The 21,397-nt window shown below is 37.0% G+C and overlaps 1 protein-coding gene across 1 annotated transcript in view; it reads right to left on the bottom strand.

The window, feature by feature from the left end:
• Positions 1-21,397, bottom strand: part of LOC149805885 (lethal(2) giant larvae protein homolog 1-like) — a 327,641-nt gene that overhangs the window by 218,137 nt on the left and 88,107 nt on the right. The window contains 4 exon segments of the mRNA XM_089950631.1: positions 1,417-1,548; positions 5,741-5,831; positions 17,292-17,395; positions 20,717-20,798. Coding sequence (XP_089806757.1) covers positions 1,417-1,548; positions 5,741-5,831; positions 17,292-17,395; positions 20,717-20,798 — 409 coding nt within the window.

Genomic DNA, 21,397 nt, shown 5'->3' with positions numbered 1-21,397 from the left:
TCTCAAAGTCAATTAATTTGACTAATCAGACATTATTTCAAATATTATATTATTTGATGTCATTAAAGTATACATCTGGATAAATAAGTGATCCTAATCATTTGCAAATATGATCTGGCATAAAGTAACCAAGAGATGGGAATATATTGTGAATGCAAAGTTTTGTGTCATACACATGGTTCATAATGGAGAATTGTGATTGAAAACTTGTAGTAAACTTCCACCATGTCAACACTCACAGGATGGCACAAAGATTAGAAGCAAGACGTTGATTCTCACAATGTTTTTTAATGGAAATGGGTATGCAATGCAAATGATATGGAATTGGATGATGCAGTGTACATCTGGCTCAAACAGAAACATATGGTGTTCTGATCTCTACCATAATTCTCAAGGCTCAAGCAGAGAAAACGGCAAAAAAATCCTATGGATTTTCCATGGCGAGCCATTTGGGGCATTGGCAATTTCTGTACCAACATCAGATTAAACAGAATTAGCTGCTGTGAGACATGCTGTGAGACATGCTAAGTGAATCAGGAGGCAGCATGCAATTATCTTTAACAGCTTTTGGAGATAATCGCCCATGGGGGATATGCAGAAGACCAAGTTTACGATAGAGTTAATTTATATTTTTATTTAAAAAAATGTTTCTAAATGTTCTCTGAAGTTAGAACCCATTAAGTTCATGTTTGGTAATGGTTTACATTTATTATTTTTTTCATCGCATTCTAAAATATCTCAATCTACAAAGAAATATAAAATCAACACAAGTTTTGACACTATGTCTTGAGATTAACATCTACCTTTCCAAAAAAGAAATCACATTAATTTTGAATTAAAAATAACATTAGAATGTATCCAATTCAATACAAAAAACAGTGACGTAAGACAATGTGTTCAGCAGTACAAACATAAAAAGTACTGACATTTTGAATACTGTGTTTTTAATGATACTTTTCATGATTGTTTATCCTGAAGTTAAAGGTAATTTATAATGAAAAATGAACAATTCAGACACATTATAAAAAGCTATTTATTACAAAATTATAAAACAATTTTTCAACAATGTACCAGCCCCCATTCTTTTGTCTCTCTATGCTGATCTCCAGCCCTTTCTTAGTTTTCCAATGGTCCCTCTGTAACTTGCACCCTTACTTAAAGTCTATGTTTGTGGACCCCATAACGTGTGAGTTATTGCAGGAGAGGTGAAAGGTTAAATATTCAGAACTGTGAGTATGATGCAGCAAAGGCAGCATTCTGTTAAACAAAAAATTTCCTAAAGTACACATAGAACTAAGTCAATGGCTCCTTCCAAGATCTCTCAACCTGATGTAGTCTATAGTTGTTGATTTATTTTCCTTCTTTCATAAGTCTTATTTAAAAAAGTAAAGAAAAAAGTATGAAATATCTACTTACCATTCTTAATTTATCATTTTCTGCTCTCAACTTTGTGGCTTCTATTTTTAGCTTTTCATTCTCGGATTCAAAAGTCTGTAGTCGACTTGTGAGATAATCAACCCTTTCTCCTCTGTCTCTTTCGTGCTTCATCTGAATTGATAGCAAGCTGATGATAACTCAAAGAGCTCTGAACAAGATTTTAAAGAACTAGATATTTTGTAGTCACTGGTTCTGAACCATTTATATTTTTGAAAATTCCTTAGGGTGTTTCACGAACACATTAAAACAACTTATAATACCTTAATCATACTTCTATTACATGGTTTATACCGATAAATTGTGTCATAAAAAAACAATCTTGGACTAAATGCTTCAAATCTTGTGCACATGTGGAATGGGACCTAGGGTGGTCAAGTGGGCAACATTTACTGATCACAGCCATCTCACCTCTGTCTGCATTTGTTTAAATCATGGGCTCCACTAATCTGGATATATGAGAAAGCTGCCAGTAGCTTCAAGTGTTGCCTAAAGAAACAGGCATGAGTCAGCAGCAACTGAGTCAACCGTGTATTGAAGGGTTACCTGTACTTGTCTGACCAGAGTGGAGGCAATGCAGAAATGTACAGAAGTGTCTACATTATACAAACAAAAACCTTCACATAAAAGGGAACTGAGGCAGCTATCGATATCATACAAAAAAGGTGCAACAATTTCCATTATGAGGCAATTGCCTGTAAGGAAAAAGCCCCCAGACTGCATGAACAAATAAAAACACTAAAGTTGGCACTTCAGTGGTACAAATGCCTTGGATTTGAAACTCAATGGTATGTACCCATTTGTAACGGAATTACATATACATTGGCAGTTTTATAAGCACTCAGGACTTGTGCATACAAAATAATAATAGCCAAACAGAATGTGAAATTTTGTCGCATAGGCTCACCATGCAAGTACTTAAATCTGTGACAATGATAAAGTGTTAGCAAATTGTAAAGGCAGAACTTTGTTGGTATAGGAAGAGAAAAGGTTGGAAATACAGATGGAGTATACTATTCTTATTGTATTTGACATCTTCCACGTAGATTCTGGCTTTTGCAATGGCCTCTCATGATGAAAGCATGCTTCTTGGCATAAACGGGGGTAGTGATTGAGAGGCTCTTAGGCTTTACTGTAAGGTTTCATTCCTAAGGGGAGATTACTCTGCCTGATCACCACATAGGTCAGCAGACAACTTTTGGTTGTTGTTGTTGTGGGGTTTAACGCCATATTTCAGCACACGATAGGCTATACATGGCGGCCAGTATTAATGGTGGAGGAAGAACCCGGAAAACTCCGGGAAGAACCACCGACCCACGAGAAGCTACTGGCAAGCTTTCTCACATGCCCACATTGGCTGAATCTTAGACTCGAACCGCCGCAGACAGAGGTGAGATGGCAGTGATCCGTAACGAAGAGCGCTTTAGACCACTCGGCCACTCGGGGCCCCGACAACTTTTGGTCCCCGTTAGCTAAAAGTAGTACCAGAAGGAGAGGGTTTGGCAGGTAGTTGTAGTTCTCCTAAGTTATTATGATTAGGTAACGTATTTAAAGAAGAAATCTCTATTTTCCTTCAGCTTTCTGCTGCCGGATTTATTAAGCTGTTTATAGTTGATTTTTCCCATCTGATGGGAATAATCAGGATGAGTGACACTGTCTTGTGTTTTGTAGCACCATTGAAACCAGAGGTGTTGGATGGTAAGCACAGGCATCAAGACAGTTCCAATCTATACAAAAGAGCACTGACTGCCCTGGTCTTTGGATTGGGGATAGGTGAGACAAAGGCTGGGGTTTTTGCATCACAACTTATTGCAAATAGATCCATCAGTGGTCAATCTCAGCAGGTATGTATGCAATTGAACACAGTGGGAAGAAGAGACCCTACAATTTGTATTAGTTGGTTCTATCATGATGAGTGAACTAAATACACTTGTCACTGATGACACCACCTTAGAAAACCTCAAATACGCAGTGGTCTGGGGATTTGGTTCCTCTTTGCCTTCAGAGAATTCAACACAGTGGAGATGTTGTATTATGATGAGAACATCCTTTCCATTTAGCTTCCTTCTTGCGTACTGATGATCCTAAGTGGACTGCTGTCAAATGGCCTCTTGGAATGATGGCAGCAAATCTGCATCACAGCCCAGTGTGCTTGCATCCATACAAACCATCAACTTTGGCGGCTGTACCAGCAAAGGAACATTCAATGCATGTCAGGTATGTTTTTCCCTTTTCCCAAGATAGAAGCTAATATGCATTGAGACTTGTTCCAAGGAGCAAAATATTGGCCTCCATTGGGACAACAGTATCATTTGTAACAGAGTCATAAAAAAGGTGATCTGGGACAATGATGTCTGCTGCGATGCTGAGTAAACTCAGTAGGGAAAGAATTCTTGAGCTGAGAGACTGTTCTGAGTAAGAAATAAAGTAACTATTGAACTGATTTTCAGTGTACATTTTTGAGGGAGACATACTTTGTTCAGACATATTTTTGAAGATTGTCGTCCAGGTTGCTGGATGTCATGGATGTGAGCCATTACTCAGACCAAAATACATTAGAAGAGCTGATGCTGAGTTAGAACTTTCTGTCTTTTGTTAATAATCTTGATGACAAAGCTTTTTTAATCACAGATATCATGCACAATTCCAAGTCTTGGATGGAATTGTCACTCATTCCAACTGCATTCTTAATTTGGATGTCTTTGGTATCTTCATAGGTATGTGTGTGTGTGTGAATGTGGCATCAAGACATACAGACAGAAAGATATTTTTCATCTTTCCAGAGGGGATGGGTTAAGAAGTAGCCAAGAAAGTAGGTGTTTTGTTGTGGTTGTAGGATTTAATGCCATTTTTTAGCACACGATAGGCTATACATGGCGACCAGTAATAATGGCGGAGGAAAACCCTGGAAAGACCCAATAACCCACGAGAATATACTGGCAAACTTTCTCACATAACCATACTGGCTGAGCCTGAGAATCGAACACACACACAGACACAGGAGAGAGGCAGTGAACCGTAATGATGAGCACTTTAGACAATTCTGCCACTTGGGGTCCCAGCAAAAGTTATTCTAATGTAATGTGATCAGGTAATGTATTTGACAGAGACATTATGTAGTGATATGCATGCAGCATAGACTAAAATAACTGCTGCAACCTGCATTTTCAATCTGCAAAATAAAGCTATTAACCACATTATCAATGACGCAACCTACACTAGCAACCTGTGCAGGTAAGTACATTCCATCTGACAGCTGCTTCATGGCAAACAACTTTATGTTTTCACACCTATAAACGTCAGCCCAGGGGAGGGCTGACTTTGTGAAGTAGTGGTAGTACAACTAAGGTATTATGATTGGGTAATGTGTAAGAAATATGGATTCCAGAGTGGTAACAAGCAATTACTGATGGACAGTTAATGTTGTTGTTGTAGGGTTTAACGCCATTTTTCAGCACACGATAGGTTATACATGGCGGCCAGTATTAATGGTGGAGGAAGAACCCCAGGAAATCCTCAAAAAGAACGACCAACCCGCGAGAAGCTACTGGCAAGCTTTCTCACGTACCCACATTGACTGAATCCGAGACTCGAACAAGCGCAGACAGAGGTGAGATGGTAGTGATCCATAATGGAGAGCGCTTTAGACCACTTGGCCACTAGGGGCCCCACTGATGGACAGATGCACAACACATGATGAGCCCTTCACAACCTGTAATTACTCCACAGCAGACACTTTCAGGGACATCATCAAAAGCAGCTGGGAAATATCCACTAATCTCATATGTGCTGCATGTGATATGATTTCCTCATTTCTCATGAATCTGCATAAACCTACTTGACCAATCATAGCAAATCTTAGTAACATTTTCTCAGAAGGTTGAACCAACAAGATTGTTCATGTGCATACATTGATCCAGTCAGATTTTCTCTTCTAAACATAATTATCAATCAATATGAGGTCACTTCCACTGCTGTACAAGGGCTTATTTCATTGCCACATTGATGACATATTGTTGCTTATGAATAGTCATAAAAAAACTAGGAAATCCTATCAGTCAGTCAGTCAGTCATGGGTTTAAAAAAAAAAGAGTACAGTTAATTTTTGCCAGAGATTTAAAGTTTCATTTTTATTTTGTGCGTTGTATGCATTAATATAATACTGTCAAATCTTGTAGCATGTACTTATTGTTTTGACTGTTATTAATACCTCTTCTGACTGTGTATGTATGTATTATGGGTTTATAAGTATATCAGCACAATAATGGCTACATTTCATTAAAACACGGAAGCTGACACAACATACCATGAGTTCTTTATATTTTTTTTCCTCCTCTTTGACTCGTTCTTCGGACTTAACCTCAATGTCTTTCAACTGTTCTTCTAGTGTATGCACCCTGCAAAACAATACACAGCTTTAAGAAACATTTTAGCTCATTGTACATTATCTTGAAGGCAGCTCTTTCTGAAATGAAAGGAAAAGGACCTGAGAAATACCACAGTAACTACCAATGCTTACAGAAACATCTTGTATACATAGTGACATCATGTCACATACCATCATATAGCATTCACTACTGCAACTTGTCACTTATTATAAGCAGAAAGATTCCGAAGTTTTTTTTTACAGGTACAAATATGTTACTGAAGAACATTCTTTGACTGAACTTGGGAAATAATTCCATAAAGGTACCATAATGCATTACAAAAACAAGGTCATTGTGACCTGGTTTTGCCCATGGTGAATAATTAAGATGAATATACACATTGAACTTAATGGCTATCCATGCAAAGCATCAGAGAAAATACACTAAATCCAAAAACAAGACACTGATGCCTATGCTGCACCAACACTCTGCAGACAGAAAAATGATACCAATCTTATGCTTTCCAGGCTTTCAAACTGTATGAGCTGTTTAACTGACAAATTTATTTTACTTCAATTGTCTTTAGTAAATGGTTGCTCTTGAAATCAAAATAATGTCTTAAATGTATGAAATTTATAATAACATTTTTCATCTTAGCCACCTTCGAGTTTGAATTTTTACTTTAGATAAATACAGTAAAACCTGCACAAACAATTGCCTTTATGTTCTGGTCACCTGGTCACAATTGCAATTCCCATTTCTGCATGAAATTTTCTTTTTAAAATTTGAGTAATAAATAAGTCACCTGCTTTCTATGGTCACTGGTTAAATCAATCACTCAAGCATACCGACCAAGCAAATGAAAAATATGTTTTCCCAGAAGTTATCATTTAGGTAAGGACATCTGACTTAACAAGCCTGCATTCACCATACTCATGTTAACCTGTCAGTGTTAACTTTAAGCTGGCTTATCTCTTCACTTTAAAAATTTGAATAAAATTATTGCTTATAATTTTTCTGTTGGGTTCAACAATTAAGGCAAGTTGTCCTTCTTAATGCCCTCCACACTGAGTGGGGGTTGGGAGTGGGAGATGTACTGATGTTCTAAATGTCCTCAATCTATTCAATCAGAAAAATTAATAGACAACTAATTGTACCCCAAATCTGCTTTAGTTTCTAAAATTTTACCTATTCAGTAATTTATATTAGTTTTCTCCATAACTATGGTTTGTGGATCAAGATTGTGGTAAGCTCTTCCCATGTATTATTTATAATGTTGAAATTCAAATATAACTTTTAAACACTACTTATTTCTGGCAGGTCAGGGGATTGCAATAATATTTTAATTATTATGTAAGAAAAAATGAAAGAACCTAAAGTAGTATGGTAAAGCCAGCATAAATCCATATGCACAAACTGTAGTGTGATCCAATAAAAACAGATTGTCACAATGTACATGCCAGATCTTTATTAAATATCCATCCATGTCTGAGATAAAAATGTTAACAGCCATTTAATTACCAGATTATGCTTTTTCCAATCCAAGGGGAGATAATGGACCAAAACTAGTTTTTATTTCATACAATACATTCTACTGGTTCTTAATTTTCATAAACACAGATCTAAGGACAAAACCTTGTGCACATTTGATAGTAAATATACAATGAGAACAATGCTTCAATTTAAAATGCACTATGTTTTTGAATAAAGGTGACCTGTCAATCCATGTGTTGATACTTTCTAAATCTGGCCTGGATCAGTTGAGACAGTGGACTCCAGCTGCAATAGGCAAGCAGCTAAGCTAGCCACCTACTTACCATATAAATAAGCATAAAAAACCAAATGAAAAACAGAAAACCTGAAGAAGTCTATGAATGAAACCATTTCCTCCAGAATTAATAATTATGAATTTTACAGTCAATTCTTTGAACAGGAATTTATACCAACTGCTCAAAATAATAATAATAATAATAATAAGAATAATAATAATAATAACAACAACAATAATAATAATAATTTGTGCAAGATGAACCTTCATCTGTGTACGAAGCCACTTTGGTCTCTTCCCACAGGTGACAGCTACTGGTAGGTTTTGACTATTGTTAAATCACTTGCCATTAAGTATGTACTTTTAGTACATACATTTTGAATTTCACATAATGAACAATAACTGCTTCATCTTACTTACTGGCAACTCTGAATTATATTCCTAAAAAATGAATGCACAATTTTTTCTAATCCTAGAGACTGATTAAATGACAATTTTTTAAAAATGAATCTGTCTTTGTTTTGAAAGCAGAATATAAATATCCTCAACCAGCAATTATCAACTAGTGTCAATTATCAACTAGTGTCAACAAAAATAAAATCAAAAGCAAAAAGCTGAATAAGAGAACCACTTAGACAAGTACAAATATACTGGCATTACAACTTGTTACACAAAAGATACACCATGCTTCTATTTGAACAATTTAGTAATGCAAAGTAGTTCTTACAAGCTGTAAACAGATTTCTAAATCTAACCAACAAAAGATGAGGAAATATTGCAATTCTGAAAACAAAGCATAAACTGTAGCAAATGGTGTCCCCTGCCTGTGATCTTGACCTACCTAACATTTTAGTCATGGTATTATATGAATCAATTCTGGTCATTTTAGTTCTCGTCATGAAATGTCCTAGGACAACTTACATGGCAATAGGATATATACCCTTCCAAGACAATTTAAGGTAATAATACCAAACTAGAAATGTGTTTGTAAAACATACCATTCTGTACAAGAAATTGCAGCCAACAGAAAGTAACCTAAACACAAAACCTGACAATAGTGAAATAGGCAAATGTATGGAAGACAAGAGAAAAACATGAATTTCACAAAATGCCTTTTTTTAAATTCTGTTATGGTATAATCAATAACTTTGCAAGATCACATGAACAAGAAAAATAGATCTCTCTTATCTACGTTTACCTGTGATAAAACTATCCCTCAAATGCACCAATCAAGTTTCATCATAACATGCAACCATATCAGAAAAGTTAAATGCAAAATACTTAATGTAATCAACTGAGTATGAGAGTAGATAACTGTGACCTCCTGCCTGTGTTAAGTGTGTGCGAGTGATTTGGATTTTTAATATAGCTTTAACAAATTTTCAGTCATATCTCTATGATGTCTACAGTGTGACAGTTTATTGTGATGTCTAGCACTTAGGTATCATGCCGCAGACATGCAGCATGATGTCCCACCCAGTCACATTATCCTGACACCAGTCTGACCAGTCCTAGCACTAACCTCTTAATGCTGAGTACCAAGCAACCTGCCTGTGATAAAATATCCATCAGATTTCATGACCATGTATTACTGCTGACCATGTTAGAAAACTGAGCTTATACAAAAATGAAAACACCCACCACAATGACAACTGTGACAATGCTTTGTTGCCATGACAATTATATACATATGCATCTATCACAATTGTATTGGGTACTTAAAAAGGCATCATATACAGATAAATAAGGTATGTAAGCAACACATTCATTTCAAGTTACAAAACTACTGTTAGAAACAAATGTATTCATAAATCTGTTTTAAAGAAAATCAGCAGCGATACATAATTATTTACACATTAGGTTTGCTTGCAAGTTGTGAAACTAAAAATGCACATTTCAACATTCACTGCAAAGAGACAACGAGATGCTTTTGCAAGACAACGAGAGACATGCAATGGCAAACAGTAAACAGACAGCAAACACAAAGGATTACATAACTAATTAGCATGTGCACATAAATAAAATTATAACTGAACAACAATAAAGCCCTACATGTCTAGATTGTTCCAAGATTTATAATTCAATTTATGACCTTTTCTTTTTCATTTCTATAACACATTTTGAGGCACAGAATGTATATTGAGTTAATCTATCTCACCCAGATTCAATCATTACACCAGATTAAATTAACATGGACAAGACATCAGTAAGTCTGGCGATTTCACTAATGAAATTCAACCATCAATTATATAAGTAAAAAATTACAGTTTAGTGCGAGTTCTTTATTATAAACCAAACCTGTATGTGCTTTCCGATCAACATTTTTAAAAAATGTCTGATTTGCATGTAGATGAGTGTAACTTGCCCTTGTAAGAATGTTAAAGCTTTGTAAATTTTGAATAAAGCAGACGGTCTCAAGGGAGATAACTTATTTGAGTTGCCCTCCAGAAATAGACACTAATACAAGAAATAGTAATGATTATTCTGCCATCTTGGTGTTTTACTTTTTCTGTGCAGAAATGTGGAGAAAAAAACCACCAAATGCACTGGTGTGAATAGGAGAAATCCCACACCTGGGGTCTGAATAGTGATTAGAGGAAATCCCCCACTTGGGGTTAGAAGTTGTTGACAGACAAAGACCCACGCATGGGAGAGAATTTGTGGATAGAAGAAATCCCGACTGGAGTGAAAATTTGTGGGCATAAACACTGTAAAGTCCATCATTTTTTCCCATTGAAAATTCTGACCCACAGGTGAAATTTCCCCATTCCAAACCTGTGCAAATGATGGAATGTAATAATTATGAATGGGAGGGATTTTATTAATAACAAATGGTACACTTCTTACTTGGTATAAATTTGCAGATCAAACACAGCTGTAAGTTGTCTCTTTGAAAAATAGACAGATGATGTGAATTTCAAGTTCAAATCATAAGTTCTGGCTTAGTCATCAAAAGTAACTTGGAACAAGTAAACATACACGGCTACAACAGAAATAAGCAGTTAAAAAGGCAGACTGTAGATGATAGCTACTATTATGACTACATTCTCACCACAAAAACTTGTTACTATACTCACCTGTCTACAACACTAGGATTAAAAGAAAGAAGGGATGAATATTTATGCAATCTTTAGTCTGATTCAGTTTTCAATTAACAATTGCATTTGGAAAGTTTGTCAAAATTTCATTTAAACTTCAACAAGATTGTCAATTACTATACAGCTGCTAAAGCTGATTGTTAGAAAATCTTTTTTGGTGCAGTTTAACTAATTTTAATTATGTAATAATTACCTATTACTATTGACAAACATACTATTTACATAATGAAACAATCTGTCTTTGCTAGATGCAGCATCCTCATGTTCTTAAAAAGTTGTTTTAATTCGAGAAAGAATCATCATGTTAAATCAGCAGATACAATTAGGGCACATATCAGAGTGTATTAGTGGTATACTCAATTTAAAATCATCTCAAATAACCATGTCTCCTCGCTCTTTTATCACCCCGATATACTAAGAGAATGCTGACCCTCCCCTAAACTCCATGATAGGGCTAATTTCTAGCTCCACCAGGGGTATGACTGTCCTTGTGCCTTGAATGGTGCTATGGGTTTGGGGTGGGGTGGCACATTTGATCACAGCAAGCTTCAAGTCCTCAAAGATAGATGCTGCCTTCTTATTAGAAAGCACAATATCTTTGTTGAGGATGCTGCTGCTCCTTCCACTTTTATTTGGGAGAGCACAGTCAATCAGCTGAGAAGCATCTATTACCCCCCTTATGAACATTATTAGTACTTTCCTCATGGAAGATGCTGCCTCCTTTGTATTCATGGAAATACAATCAACTTCATGTATGGTATGTACAATCTGATATCTTGTATTCATGGAAATGCAATCAATGTCCAGTATGTTATGTACAATCTGATATCTTTAATTCATGGAAATGCAATCAATGTCTGGTATGTTATGTACAATCTGATATCTTGTATTCATGGAAATGCAATGTCTGGTATGTTATGTACAATCTGATATCTTGTATTCATGGAAATGCAATCAATGTCCGGTATGTTATATACAATCTCATATCTTGTATTCATGGAAATGCAATCAATGTCCAGTATGTTATGTACAATCTGATATTTTGTATTCATGGAAATGCAATCAATGTCCGGTATGTTATGTACAATCTGATATCTTGTATTCATGGAAATGCAATCAATGTCCGGTATGTTATGTACAATCTGATATCTTGTATTCAGATGGAGAGGAAGAAGAAAACACCGCTCTCTCTTTCTGCAAGTACACTGACTTTCAGCTAGGTCTCAAATATTGTTGGACTATAAACAACAAAATGGGCATCCGTTCATTCATGCACACTTTGTGCATGAAAGACGGGTGGTATGAGTGACTTTGGGATTTTCTTGTGCTCACAATTTATGATATCATGTTATCAGTAAACAAAACTTCTGGATGGTAAATAATAAATGATAAAGTATAATAGCTAAATGGGCTCATCAGCTTCAGTGTTATCTAGCACAGATGATGTTTTTCCATTACAGGATGAGTAAGCTTAATTTAAGTGACAAGTAATGGATTATTGACATTAAATGCGGATTTTCAGACACTGAAGGACAAATGTAAACTGAAAGTAAAAGAATGATATTAAACCTTGTACTAGGGAGAGATTTAAAACAAGATTTAATTAATCAACATGCTTCTTTGCAGATGATGCATTCAGTGGGGACAAGTTGTCTTCCTTATTTTTGTTTGCTTGAGTTGTTCCATGTCCAAGATGTGGCAGCGGTTTCTGTTTATTGAAACTACTGCTGGAATTAATGAATTTCTAGTCAATGTAATTTCAAGAAAGCTTAAGCTGGATATGTACTTATAAATGAAATTCATGACTTTAACCACATGATACTTATTCAGTAAAATAACGCTGCATGATGTGTTCATGATGTGACACCAAGCTTTTTTGACATGTCATATATATGCATACATGTAATTTTTCAAGTCTTTAGCTTTTCTGACATGTCATATATATGCATACATATAATTTTTCCAGTCTTTTCTGAAAAGAATGTCTTTATTCATAAAAAACAGCACTTAAACTGTTCAACTTAGATATTCAAAACTTATAGAGTTATATAATTTAAATGTTTCACCTTGAGCATGTAATCATGAGTTTCCCCAATTTTTTGAATTGTCCCAAAAATGTTGACCCCAAAACATGCCTTTTAATTGGGAAAAATAACAAAAAATATGCTACAACTAATCCAGTCACTATTATGTTGGCGCTAGTAACTGTCAAAGTTCCTAAAGGTGCTAAAAATTACAAGATGGCAATTTTTTTATTTCCATTTAAAACACAAGATCCTTCAGTGCTGAATTGTCTGAGAAAAGAAAGGAAAACTGCGCTCTACTTTTAAAGTGGCTGTATATTAATTACTGTGCATAACATATACACAAACCCTATATGAAAAATGATTGTTTAAGTCAGAACTTTATTATGAGCATCGAGTCACATGTGACTTTATCTTATCTGCACTAACAGGTGCATATACAAGCAAAATTACAAATGCCATTGTATTTCATCTGTATTTTTGTTTCCTTTTTTAACAAAAAAACCTCAAATATGTCAAAAAATACTCTGGCTCAACCATATACAATTACAACTTTATTTCTTAGTTAAGAAAAGCACAGGTATCAAATAGGTGACAGTTAATAACATTAAATCCTGGTATGCCACAGTAAGTTTACTATCCTTTAAGTCTGTAATTGTTTGCAAAATGGGTCAGTTTTTCTTGTTATTCATTCTAGTGTATGCCTGTCTTATATATCTACTTGTGAACTTATACTGGCAGTCACGTGTTGAGTTCAGGTATTAATTCCTTACAATATTAAGAAATATACCCCTCTTATTTTCTTTCCTTGCTAAGTATCATATTGACTCAGCTGCCCAATAAACACAGACATCAGAGTTATCCAACTAATGGACATAACTAATGCAAGAAAGAGTTTCAATTTGTCAAGTGTGACAGGCTTCCATACTTCTCTTGCAGCTGTTGTAAATCTATTCTGCCCCATTTACCCTCTGATCTGCTTAAAGATCTGTTTGAGTGATGATCAAATGAAAGAAATCTTCATAAATATTAAATATTCTATAGGATTAGCATTCTCCACTTCTACATTAAATTTTTGAAATTCCACTAAACATAGGGTTGACCAGTATGCTGCCATTTGTTGTCCAGCCAGCAATTACACAGGAATCATATTCACTATCCACTTCAGAACTTTTGAATTCATTCTCATCATTGCTATCATCAGGTCAAATTAAATCATCATCTAAAGATGAACTCCATTAGGAGTCAGTTACTTTGAGTTTTTACAGGTAGCATGTGTTTTAACCAGGACTTATCAAACCTTTTTGCTAAATGCATTGTAAAATGATGACCAATGACAGAATGCATGTTCCAGGGTCCAATTTGCCCATCAAATTTAGTTTTACAAACATTCATGGCAAGCTTACATACCTGATGTGTAAACAGTTCATACCTGAAAAATGGCACTTGCTGCACAAATGCTGTGGAACCTATGCTGATGGCACAACTAAGCCAAGATAACCAACTTTAAGGGATTTATAGAACGTGAGGAGAGAGACAATGTTTTAGAATTATTGTGTAGCAATTTGCAAAGAGGGATATCAATAAGTATGACATTTTAAATCATCATCATCATCTTTGGCAGCTCAGTCTCAAAAGACCATGCGAATAGCGCCCTTGGAGTGTCGTCTGACTCTGGTGTGTTGGCATCGTCTGCTGTGGCTGTGCAGGCCTATGCGCGAGTGACAGTCCCTGTTGCAGTTGGTGCAAACATACTGGGAAGTCCATGTTACTGGGGTTGCTGCAACACTCTTCTTTCTCTCACATTTCTCTGCTGCCAACTGGCCTCTCCTTGCATCAGCAACTGCTATGCCCTTGCTTAACGTCAGTCTCCAGGTGCCTCAGTCCTCGGCCAGCACTTCCCAGCCTTTGGGTGAAATGTCGCATGCCTTCATGTCCCTCTTGCACACATCCTTGAAATGAAGTGAGGCAGCCAACTCTTCTGGTACCAGTGGCCAGCTGTCCAAATAGGATGTCCTTTGGCAGCCTCCCATCCTCCATGCATTGGACGTGTCCCAGCCATCGAAGGTGGCATTTGCTCAGCAGGGAGTACATGCTGGGGATACTTGCATGCTGCGGGATCTCACTGTGTGGGATACGGTCTTGCCAGCTGATTTTCAAGATGTGTTTTAGGCACTGTATATGGAAGGAGTTGAGCCGGTGCTCTTGCCTTATGTAGGTGCTCCAGGTCTCACTTCCATAGAGAAGGGTGCTGAGAACGCAGGCCTGGTAGACTTGGATGTTGGTGTGCTTTGAAGCCACACTGGGATTCCGGGTACACACAGTCCTCCAGCAGCTGCAATCTGTTGAGTATGATGTGGGCATACACTTTGCCAACGACGCTCAGGAGCAAGATCTCTCTGTTAATTATTACATTCACTGCAGTTGCCCTTGTTTTTGTAAAGGGTAACAATTGTGGCATTGCGAATGTCTTGGGGGACTGCTCCTTCCTCCATGCAGTGGCTGAAGCAATGTTGGTTTCCCAAGAATGATAGCTTTGGGTGGGATGCTGTCACTACCTGGAGCTTTGTCATTTGGGAGGGAGTCGATTGCTTTGCTGAACTCCTCTAAGATGGGCACTTTGTCGAGCTCCTCCATGTTGGGCAGTTTCTTTATGCTGCTGAGGGCCGCATCAGTGACTAATGTTTCTCGGGAGTATAGCTCTGAGTAGTGCTCCACCACTCTGGCCATCTGTTGCTCATGGTCATTGATCTTCTCTCCCATCAGAGATTTCAGGGGGGCGACCCCTTTCATTGTAGGGCCTAGAGCCTTCTTGATGCCACTGTACATACCTTGGATGTTTCCGGACTCTGCACTGTGCTGGATTCCTTCACACGGCTGTAGACAGTACTCATTCACGCACTGTCGAGCGATGCGTTGGGTGTTGCTTCAGGCACCTCTGAGAGCAGCAAGAGTCCATTCATTAGGGCATTTTTTGTAAGCTATGAAGGCTTTTCGTTTGTCTTTGATTGTTGGTTCCATCCTTGATAGATGTGCATTGAACCAGTCCTGGCTGGGCCGTTCCTTATTGCCAAACGTGGACATGGCTGAGCTGTAGATTGCACCCTTCATGGTGTTCCACTTGGCTGTGGCATCGTACTCTGGCAGGTCCTGGAGAGCCTGGTCCAGGGCAGACGCATACTCCTCCACCTTGGAGGGGACCGACATCTGCACAGTGTTTATGCGCGGGTGTCCTTTTGGTTTTGAGCAGTGTAGTGTGTGTGGCTGTAGGTGCACCCTGCTGCTCTCCAGGGTGTGGTCGGAGTCGCAGTCTGCACTGTGATAGGTTCTGGTGGAGAGGACACTGTTAAGGACAGAGTGCCTGGTGATAAACATGTTGAACTGGTACCAGTGATGAGACCTGGGGTGTTTCCATGACACTTTGTGTTGTGGCTTACATTTGAAGAAGGTGTTTGTGACGCACAGGTCATGGTAGGTGCATGGATCCAGCAGTCTCTGACTGTTTTTGGTTGTCTTTCCAGTGCCATGATGTCCGAGGCAGGTAGGCCATGACTCGTGATCTGCATCTACTCTGGGATTAAAAGTCACCAAGGAGGAATAGTGGCTCATCTTTGGGGCATCCTTTGATCTGTTCATCCAGTTGCTCTTAAAACTGATTCTTTGTGTCTTCTGAAGAGGCGAGGGTGGGGGCATAGACACTGAGGATGTTGACAGGACCTGCAGCAGTGTCAAGGCGGATGGACAAGAGATGCTCCGTGCCCCCTGTGGGAGGCTCAACCGAGGCCAGGAGGTTGTTTTTGATGGCAAAGCCCACTCTGTGCTGGTGGGGATCCTCAGGTTCTCGACCCTTCCAGAAGAAGGTGTAGTTTTCCTCTCTGAGGGAGCCGCTAGAGGCAAGCCTGTTTTCCTGGAGGGCAGCTATGCTGATATTTAGTCTGGTGGGTTCTCTATTGATGATGGCTGTCTTCTTGGTGTCGTCCACCTCCCTGAGGTTGTCAGAGATGCCTGTGTACATGGTGTGCACGTTCCAGCTTGCTTGTGGAATTACTGTCTGCTTGTCATGCTGAGTAACACACTGAGCTCCAGACACCCACTGGAGCAGGCAGATGATGGCAGGTCAACACCTTATTGACTGGGGGCTGCCCGGCTCGAGGTGGGCAGTAGTCGGCCAGTAGGACACAGTGATCCCTCCCACTGTCGAAGCTGACCGTGGTACCCCTTCCCTATGCCAATCGGTTGGGACTTATAACCCGTAAACTGCCAGCTTCCATGTTGTTTCCTCTCTCAGTAGCAAGACTGGAGTGAAATAGACTATGCATTAAATACAAAATTGTGTGGAAGAATCAGTCACAGGAAATTCCATGGCAGCAATGTGCAACTACGTCAGCATGATTGGATTCAGTAAATTAACTTAAATTTTACATCCTACTCACAATTTTGTCTATTCAATTTTTGTTATGATTTTATTCAACTATACTACCATATTTTAAGAATTATACACAAGCCCTTATTTAATGTGCTGCTAAGTCATTAGTAATAGAACAGTACACAGCATCAATAGAACAAAAAACTGATTAACAAAACCTCCACAGTTCATTACCTTTTAATCAGGACACTATTCTCACCCTTCAACAATAGCTTAGAGTTTCCAACTGTCTGCTTCTGTTCATTTAGCTCCAAAACATGTTGCTCAAGGAATTTTACCTGAAAGTACACAAAAACTTTACAAGCCGAAGGTCTTGCTTTTATTAAGTATACATAGTGTGACTACCATTTCTAGTTCTCTGATCATGTAATATGACATAAACATGTAGCTGAACTAATTGCTAGACACACCTGTGGTAACATTGCAGTGTTACATCATACTATGTGCCACTGTTGGCTACATACACCCTCTATAAGAGTATATTCGGTTCAAGATAAATAGCTTTCTTTATGTGGTAAAGGGAGATGTATCAGATTTATCAGTGGCAGATTCACATCCTGACTGAAATGGGTGAGTGGGGTGGAGGGACACCCAACTCCTCCTTGTCACACATACTTGCATGTGAACACGCATATACACATAAATACTCAGTCCATTTATTAAAGAGAGATGGGCCATGATACATTTAAATATATCCACTCAAGTGTAGGCTTAATGACAATGCATCATTTTGTTATTACAACACAGATGTCCAGGTTAAAAAATGTTAATAAAAGTTACATTCTCTGCTGTTGATCTGAAAAAGACTTCAACATTTCACTGTTAAAATTAATCTGAAAGGTGGTTTACTTGACCCTGTTATGTATAACAATGTCACAAAAGTGGTTTATCAGATCTTAATACATGTAATAACAAAGGTGGCTTACTTGAGCCCGATATGTGTAATAACAAGATATACATGCACACATCATGTAATAGTCCTCATACAGAAAACTTAAATTTGTGGGCAGAAACTATTTTTCACATTCCAGCCAGTAACCTTGTCCTTTGATCTTTTGACTCCAAAACCCAATAGACTTCTTCCTTGTCACAAGTGCAAATCACCCATATAGTTTAGTCTATATCTGTCATACAGAATTAATGTTACTCTATCGAAACCATCTTGTTTCTTTTCTGAGTCAAAAACCTTAAAGTTTAGAATTTTGCATCAGTTTAATATGAACTCTGACAGAAAGAACAATTTTTACCCACATTACAATTTTTCTGACCAGCTAGCCAGTAAATCTAGGTTGATGTATCTTGATTTCACACCAGTGTGTTTCTCTACAAGTAATTATGGTACAAGTTATAACTTGAAATTGAAGCAAAGTTTAAATGACATGATGCCTCATTTACAGATACTAACAACAAAACAATCTAAATGTTACCTATTAAAAAAAACGTAAAGATACACAAACTTAAGAAAACACTTAGAAAATATGGATAATAACACCAAGTGAAAAGGGAAACTATGAAAATTTAGCCCCATGCAGTACTTATCAGGACAATTCCAAAGATCAACCGACTAAATAAACAAATGTCATTTAAAAGCAACACAGCACAATGAAGGCTATACAATTCCATGAGAAACATAAAATACATGCTAATAAAGGATATAACTATCAAAAAGATATAAATAAAAATACTGAACATAAAATGTATAACCATTTTAAAATGTAAAGTATCAAACTGTAACATAATTTTATATATAAAACAATTTTTCTAAAGTACAGAATCCTTCTTACCATCATGTAATCCATAAACTAAAACGTGTCACAAGAAGCATGATTATCTCACATTTTATGGGAAAGTTGCATCTTGAAAAGTATAAATGTGTCTCAAGGGGTTATAACCCTGAAAATTACATCAGATTATAACCACTTTGCTATATGCATATCTACAGGTGCTAATGACTGAGTCCACAAGGTTTCAATAAAAAAAAAACTTTAAGGGTAGTTAAGCACACAAGATTAAGTACTGGTTGATTCTTCGATGGTTGGTTGGTAGGATGGATGAATGGATCCGACTATATGGAACCAGACATATTGATGTTGAAAGAATGAAAATGTAAGTGTGAAGAATTTGGATCAAAATGAGAGGTTGAATCAAAAAGTAGAGCAAAATCAACTGTTGTTTTTTTCCCCCAGTTATCATTATCCCACCTCATTTTTTTTTATTTACATTTCTTAACTGTCTAAATTTTACATCTGCTGCACACAATCTTCCAATGAGAAACCCCCAACTAAGGATTCGACTTGAAGATGAGGAACTATCCTGTTTGCTCTTATCGGTAATTCTTGCAAAACGTACTGTCAGTAGAATTCTGGTTTAATATTTTTGGTCTATCATAACAAGAGGCCTAGGATCTCTCAGTAGGCCAACATATACTGAAAAGACAAATGCAGGTGCTTTTGGCTAGAAATCTGGTAAGTATGATGTCTTCCTACATTTAAAGGTTGTTTTTTTCTTTTCTTCAAAAATAGCAGCCATATTTGAAGACAGATTTTCACTATTTGTGATAATTTTAAGTCCATCAGTTTGGATGCTTTCTGTAAAATTTGTTAATTTTTATTTTTTAGAAGTCATTATAAGTTTTTATTTCAAATCAAAGAAACACTGGCCATACCGAATAAAAGATCCAGATCATTTGTGTAGAACTTACCCTTCTCCAATCCAGTGATTGACAAAGTGATATACCAATCAGCATTGAGCACACTCATAAACAAAACCAGACGACTTTCTGCTTGTCAGTATAAGGAACTGTGTTATAATTATGATAGGCAAATACAGAAAATTAGCTTCAGGATTAATTAAGGAACCCATAAATTCTCAATTTTGTCACCAGAGATAATCTGAGAACAGCTTCAATTTAAATGTAGATCTTATTTTACTTCTGGATTTCTTTTTTCAGAAAGTCAAATTTATAGGATACCTTAGACAGCTACCTAATAATGGTTTTATCTTGGAAATATTTACTAAACATACTTGCTGGTAAAGTTTTTTTCCATTTGAGAAGGAGGAAACTGAACACCATTGACTGATAACATATTACTGATATTCAAAGCCCTTTATTCTTCTACCCTATTTCAAAAAATGTTTTTTTGAACAACAAATTCATCATTATGCCTAAATTCATTTCACATTTATTGTAATTCAAAATGAATATAATGTACATTATCAAGAATTATCAGTTACAATATTCAAAGTGGTCTCAACTGTGTATCTTGGATTTATACTTACAGGATTATGCATGTATCCATTATCAGATATTACTCAAACACTGCAAAGACAGTTATTGACAATTATACCAAGTAACTAATAACTTTTATATATAACTATATGAACCAGTTCAAATGACATTGGATCTTTTGCAAGCCAAAATTCTCATGAAAACAATCTTGATCAAGGGTTGTTCCAGTAAAACATACCTTGATATTAACTCTTTCAGTAATCAGGACACAGCAGCCTATATTTTTAAAAACTGACTTTACTGGGTAACGTGCAAATCCAATTTTCCTTGGGTGGTTTCATAAGTTCTATTTGTGAAGGAATTGCCTTACCCTATCATTCAATGCATGGAAACTGCCATCTATGTCATCCAGGATGTCTTCTGTTGCATTTATTGCACTTCTTTGCAGCTGACTGTGGATTTTAAAAAAATTACATAAATGGTGAATTAGGTTTCTGAAAATCTCGATTTAGTCGTACCGTATGATCACTGAATCATGTAACAAGATTTCCAAGTGATGCAATGTTTTATGGCATTGTGTGGCATGTAATATTCACGAACAGTGATACAAAGTAAACATGCCTGATAATGATTTCATCATTTTACACTTATAAAAAAACTATTACAATCAAATTATACAGTGTTAGTGCTTCAGATATATGGCAATAGAGGGGTGCTCATCCTTTTGTCTACTGACCTCTCCTCTGCCTTTCTTTTACCAAATTCCTAAATTATCTTCCATTCTAAAGAAGAGGCCAAAATGAGCCTAAGATGGCTAAGCTGTCTGACATTTGTCATACAGCCTAAGACGGCTAACCTGTCTGACATCTGTCATACAGCGTAAGATGACTAACCTGTCTGACATCTGTCATACAGCCTAAGATAACTAACCTGTGACATCTGTCATACAGCCTAAGATGACTAACCTGTCTGACATGTCATACAGCCTAAGATGACTAACCTGTCTGACATGTCATACAGCCTAAGATGACTAACCTGTCTGACATGTCAT

Source organism: Sinohyriopsis cumingii, chromosome 2 (genome assembly GCF_028554795.1).
Source record: "Sinohyriopsis cumingii isolate HCF-2022 chromosome 2, ASM2855479v2, whole genome shotgun sequence".
Classification (NCBI taxonomy): Eukaryota; Metazoa; Mollusca; class Bivalvia; order Unionida; family Unionidae; genus Sinohyriopsis; species Sinohyriopsis cumingii.
The sequence above is the reverse complement of the archived record's forward strand: the minus strand, read 5'-3'. Positions and strand labels throughout refer to the sequence as shown.